Raw genomic sequence first — 5,942 nt, 5'->3', positions numbered from 1 at the left:
GGTCATTCTGACCTGCCCGCTACCGGTAGGTTCTTCTTACATAGACCTTTGTGTACAGCGGGGTCTCCCGCTGGCCAGATGTCCCCTTAGTGACTAGAATTAGAGACCACATGCGTTCAGGAAACGTCGGGCTTGGACCTGGGAGACTCGAAACCTTCCACTGCTCTCCTGGGACTGGCAGCCCCTGGTAGTCCTGCGTTTAAGAGATGACGATGTCGATGTTTTGTCATTTGTATTCTGCTCGCCCCTTCTCTGATAAATGCTATGGGATCTTCTTCAAGCCTCTTTCAGAATACGCATTTGTCGTTCTAGGAGAATGTGTTTACCGGGCAGTCAAAGATCTATACCTACATGAGCCCGAACAAATGCTCTGGAATACGTTCCCCCCTTCAGGAAGAGAACTCAGTTGCACATCACGAAGTCAAATGCCAGGGGAAGCCATTAGCCGGGATCTACAGGAAACGGGAAGGTAAGCCTCTGAAATGGCCCAGTTCTGACCACGGCCGGTTGGGCCGCAGAAGCCTCTCTCCTCCATAACGACACACATATGATACATTTTATGCAGCCTTTTAGCACCCAAGTTCGAAAGGAACCATGTTCTGTCTTGCTACTAAGAAACACAGGCAGCCTGTCGCAGGGGGTGCGCCGTGTTGGTCTAACAGGTTTTCCCGCTTTCACGGTAGTTGGCATGTCCTTCAAGCTTGATTGTCTTGCCAAGTTGCAAAAATAATGCACCTGATTTGCAGTTAAAGGGGCTCGCAGGAGCCAGAAGTGCAGAAACTATGAGTCTAGGTTGTACAGACCACGCGCTCCTAGTCCTAACTGTGTCATGTCAACACCGGGAACTGACTTCCTTCCCTTTTATGAGCTGGCCTTGACCTCATTTCTGAAGTTTCTTTCCACTCAAGTATTCAAAGTTACTCTCTAAAGCAGCATAATCTGCAATGAGCTTTGGAGTTAAAATACTAAACAAGAAAATACACAGTATTGAAAATTCTGTCTGGCCCTGCAAACAAGCTGAAACCATCCTCCTAGAAATCTCGCTCTAATCCAAACGTCCCCTTTTCAAGCTGTGGTGGGGAGTGCGAGCTCTCCCCAGGTCCCCATGCTCCCTTCTAATGAAGCTCGCCTTAAAGAAGCAGAACTCGGGCTACCAGCTGCTCCGTACAAAGGAAGCCTTGTGTTCAGTACTGGAAAGTACCATAAGTGATGGGTTAGCCCAGCCTCTGGGGCCAGGTCTGAGAACCAGGAGGAGGAACCCGGGCTGGGAGCCAGCCCCAGCCAGATTCTCCCCTGTATACAGGGCGATACTGTTTTGTTGGTCTCGACATGACTTGGGTGCTAACTCTCGCTCTGCCACTTACGTGGAGGAAGCTTGGGCAGGTAGTTCCTCTTTTCTGAGCCTCACTTCTCACATCTGTGAAGTGGGAGAGAGGAGTCCTACCTTCCAGAGCTATTCTGAAGATGATTTAAAGCGTGGATGCAAAAGGGCTTTGTGAAATGCTCTATACCGTCCGCCCTTGCTCTTCTGGACTGCGAGTGTCGCAGCCTGTTCCTGCCTTGGCAGCACTTAGGATAGCACCCGCCACGCGGGGACTGGGGAGGGGGCTCTCTAAATGGCAGTCAGCCAGTCTCACATCCCTTCTGAAACGGGGCAAAATGTAAATGGTCCCAAACAGTGACGTGGCGCACAAGATAGCTTCTTTGCCTTATAGTGTTAGCAAATGGCAACGGTTATAATTTGGGGCCGGATGTGCTTTGGAGGAGACCCCGAGGGCCAGGCTCTTGTCCTTGATTCTCAACCTTTGCTCTGCCTAGATGCAGACTGAGGTGACCTCTGACCTTCACAGGCACCACGCCCTCCTAGGGTTGTGCCCCAGTTGCCCTCGAGAAGGCGAGGGAGGGAGGGAGAACGGTCTGGATGGGTTTCTTCCATGTATTTATTTTCCTCTGTTTTCAAGCTATAATTTACGTATCATAAAGTTTACCATTTTAAGATGTACGATTCAGTGGTTTTTAGTATATTCACAGATAAGTTCCACCATCTCCAGTGTCTCATTCCAGAAGGTTTCATCACCCCCAAAAGAAAGCCAGTGCCCATTCCCAGTCACTCCACGTTCCTTTCTTCCTCTAGCCCCAGGCCACCCCTCATCTACATTCTGTCTCTATGGATTTGTCTATTCTGGACATTTCTTACAAAGGAAGTCATACAATACGTGGCCTTTCGTGTCTGGCCGCTGTCACTCAGCATCATGTTTTCAGAATTCATCTATGCTGTAGGCTGTGTCAGCCCTTCATTCTTTTCTGTGACTAAATAATATTCCACAGTGTGGATATACCACGTTTTATTTATCCATCCATCCATCCACTGACAGATCTTTGAGTTGTTTCTACTTCTTTGGTTATTATGAATAAGCTGCTGCAGACGTTCATGTACAGGTTTTTACGTAGACATATGTTTTTAATTCTCTTAATAAATGCCTAAGAGTAGAATTGCCGGGTCAGATGGTAACTCTGTGTTTAATGTTTTGAAGAACTGCCAGACCCTTTTCCAAAGTGACTGCACCATTTAAAAAAAACCGTTCACATTTTGTAAAGTGAATAGTTTGCCAACACTGGTGCCCCACAACCGCTTTCAGTAACAAATCATTTTCCACGTCCGTCACAACGTGTGACCAGAGGTTCTGCGTTGTGGCCTGCTCTCGTCTGCGAGCGCTGGCCCATTCGTTAGGAATGTAGCTTTTTTCCTGGGGTCGCAGCCCAGTTCCTGAAAGCAGTCGGTCAGCCACTCAAGCCAGCATTGCTGTCTGTGCTGCGTCCGCTTCAAGTCTGTCCCCGTCAAGATGCGGAAGGCCGGATGTGTTAATGAACTAGGTGGGAGGGATCCGATTTTCACAGTGTATACTATGTATCAGATAATCGTAGACACTATATATCATAGACATTGTATATCATAAGTAGACATTATATATCATACTGTTTTGTCAGTTGTACCTTAGGAAAGCTAAAAAAAAAAAAAAAAGGAGAAAACAAAAATGCAGAAGACCAAAAGCTCTGCCCAGTGTCTGAGTCAGAGTAAAGCCAGATGCTTCTCCTGGGAGAGCCATTCGTGGACCCCGGGCTTCCCAGGCCCACCCACTGCTGTGGGGCACACCTGTCATGCTCCCTTCTCTTAAAGCCTGTCTTAGAAAGCAGCCGACGGTCTGGAAACTGGGCGACAGGGCGTCTCGAGTAAACCCCGGTCTTTCTCCACTCTCTGCCCCCAGAGAAGAGGAACACTGGGAACGCGACACGAAGCGCCATGAAGTCCGAGGAGCTAAAGATCAAAGACGCCAGGAGAGGTCCCCTGGCACCTTTTCCAAACCAAAAACCCGAAGCAGCAGAACCTCCCAAAACTCCGACCTCGTCTTGTGATTCTCCCAATGCAGCCATCGCCAAGCAAGCCCTGAAAAAGCCCAGCAAGGGCAAGCAGGCCCCTCGGAAAAAGTAAGCGCCTCCCTGAAGCTCCTCGTGCGGGGCAGCTTGGTCTCTGTGCGCCGCCCCCCGACCCCGGCCCCACGGAGCTCGCTAGGGTTGAACAGGCCACCCTCTCGGCCTCAGTCACGCTGAGGCTCGGGTCCCTGCAGTCACTACCGGTGGCACCATTATTTGCCAGCATCTCAGTTCTGGCACGGGTCCAGAGCACGGGAGCCACCCCCTCCCAAAGAGCAGGTGGCCTGTGTCTAACCTGCCCTCTGAGGTCCCATGGGCAGGTGAGCCTCCGAGACCACAGGCCGGGGTGGACACAGGTGTTCAGCGACAGCATTGCCGGGAACCGCCCCGCAGGAGCTGTGTGTCTCCTGGGTGTGAGCGTGGTTTCAGTGCTAATGCCTGTTTTCTCCTCTTCCCTCCCCGCCCCAGAGCTCAAGGAAAAACACAACAGAACCGCAAACTCACTGATTTCTACCCTGTGCGAAGGAGCTCCAGGAAGAGCAAAGCTGAGCTGCAGGTAGAGGGTCGTAGTTTTAAGTGCAGCTCTCGAAGGGCAGGGCGGGCCAGGGGGCAGTGCTCGGCTCGCGGGACCTGAGCTTGCTTCGTGTCACCTTGGGGCGAGTCTCTGCCTCCATGGCCTCAGTATTCTCCTCGGTCTAGTGGGGATCGTCATCATGCTCAAGGTCACCACATCAGGCTAGATCAGGACGTCTCTGGGAAGGGGCTGTATCGTCTGGAGCATGTGGCGGGGAGTCAGGGTTGCCCACGGGCAGCGTGTCCAGGACGCATTGGCAGGGCCAGTGGGGCCTGCGGCCGTGGGGAAGGCCGCGTGGTCTTTCAGAGGCTGGTCTCTTGGCTTTCCAGAAGTTCCTATGTCGTGTCTCAAGGTGGTAGAGGGCTGTGGCTTGGGAGCCACTTATTGGCCATGTGACCTAGGGCCAGCTCCTTGACTGCGCTGTGCCCCAGCTGCCCTGTCTGTGAAGTGGGGTAGCGAGGACCTCGGGGGCGGTTGGGAGGGTTAAACTCAGTGTACGTAGAATCCTTAGAACGTGCCTGGCACACAGTCGGCGCCGTGGTTCCCTAGCAGCGTCGCTTCCCGAGGCTCCTCTCTGCCCATTCCCACCCAGCTGTGGCCTCTGGGCACATGGGGCAGATAGGAAGGCCAGGTTGGCCAGTGCCACCCCTGCCCGGAGTGCCAAGCTTGCTGCAGTCAGTACCTGACCTGTGAGGTGTGGCGATTGCCTCTCTGCTGAGGGCACCGGGTATGGTCTGTTTCCCTCCACGCTCCACTCACGGGCATCGGACAGCCCCTCCGCCCCCCACTCCCACCCCAAAGCAACCTCGAGGCAAAGGGGCGGTGCTCAGGATGGCCCCCCACAGAGAGGTGGGGGACGCCTGGCTGCACAGTCTCCTTCGGCATTTTTTATGTGAAATCTGTAGACAGAGATACTATAATCTATGATTCTCTCTCACTCACTCTTTTCTTTGAATTGATGAGGCTTCGATAAAAAAAAAAAAACAAAAAACAAAAAACTAAGAGGTCCATTTCTTCCCCCAGAGAGCTTTGGCTTCATTTCCTTAGAAAGACGATGTCTTTTGGCCCAGAAGAAGCTGCTGTAAAATGTTTGCCTGCAGTGGGAGGCTGTGCTAGGTCACTCTACAAGACAGCGCTGCAGAGGGCACGGCCGTGCCAGGCCCCAGGAGCAGACGCCTCCCGCCGCCGTTGGAGCCCAGCGTGCCCACACAGGGAGGGCCTCGGGGCCGCGGGGGCGGGCGGCCGGCTGAGCTGGCCTTTTTAAAGAAAAACAAGGGCTTTTCTGTCTGGGGCAGCGAAGGCTGCAGTGGGACGTGATGCATGAGGTCTGCTGAGTCTCTGAGCAGACGAGCAGAAGGGAGCAGACACTCGCTTCACCGAAGCTCGGTCTGTGGCGCGAGCAAGCCGCCGAAGAGTCATACTGTGCCCCTCATGTTTGTGTTTCTGTCACTGGCCGAAGAGTCATACTGTGCCCCTCATGTTTGTGTTGGCTCTGCCGAGTAAAGGTGGTGGCTGGCCAGGCAGCGGGCCTGGGTGGCGAGGCTGTGGCTGGTCAGGGTGGTGTCTTCTCTTGTCAGTGCAGGTAAAGCTTGAGGGCCGGCCAGCTGGGCCTTATCCGATGGGTGAGGTCAGTCCTGACCTGCCTGCCCTTCTGGGCTGGGCAGCAGAAAGCAGGGCCCAGGCAGGCAGGGAATGAGGGGTGTGGCGGGCCAAGGGTGAAAGCGAAATTAAGAGCCTGGCGGACGTGTCATTGAGTTTGGAGAGTAGGCAGGACCGGGGGCCGGGGGCCGAGGCCAGGAGGGTGGGAGCTCCTGGAGAGGTGCCCGGAAGCACCCTCATCCAGACCTTTCGTGCCTCCCACTCAGCTCACGCTGCTTCTGGGCCCCCTGTGGGCTGCTGCCGGCCTTCTCTCTAGGAAGCCTTGAGCTGGTCATTT

The 5,942-nt window shown here is 53.7% G+C and overlaps 1 protein-coding gene across 1 annotated transcript in view; it reads left to right on the top strand.

Annotated features, from left to right (window-relative positions):
* The first annotated feature begins 312 nt into the window (after positions 1–312).
* KMT5A (lysine methyltransferase 5A) overlaps positions 313–5,942 on the top strand; it is a 10,629-nt gene continuing 4,999 nt past the window's right edge. Inside the window, exons 1-3 of the mRNA XM_023528142.1 lie at positions 313–469; positions 3,267–3,486; positions 3,901–3,988. Coding sequence (XP_023383910.1) covers positions 352–469; positions 3,267–3,486; positions 3,901–3,988 — 426 coding nt within the window. The 5' untranslated portion in view covers positions 313–351. The remainder of the gene's footprint in view (positions 470–3,266; positions 3,487–3,900; positions 3,989–5,942) is intronic.

This window comes from Pteropus vampyrus, unplaced genomic scaffold (genome assembly GCF_000151845.1).
Source record: "Pteropus vampyrus isolate Shadow unplaced genomic scaffold, Pvam_2.0 Scaffold23, whole genome shotgun sequence".
In the NCBI taxonomy this organism is placed as follows: Eukaryota; Metazoa; Chordata; class Mammalia; order Chiroptera; family Pteropodidae; genus Pteropus; species Pteropus vampyrus.
Note: the sequence above shows the minus strand (reverse complement) of the source record. Positions and strands in the feature narration are given on the sequence as shown.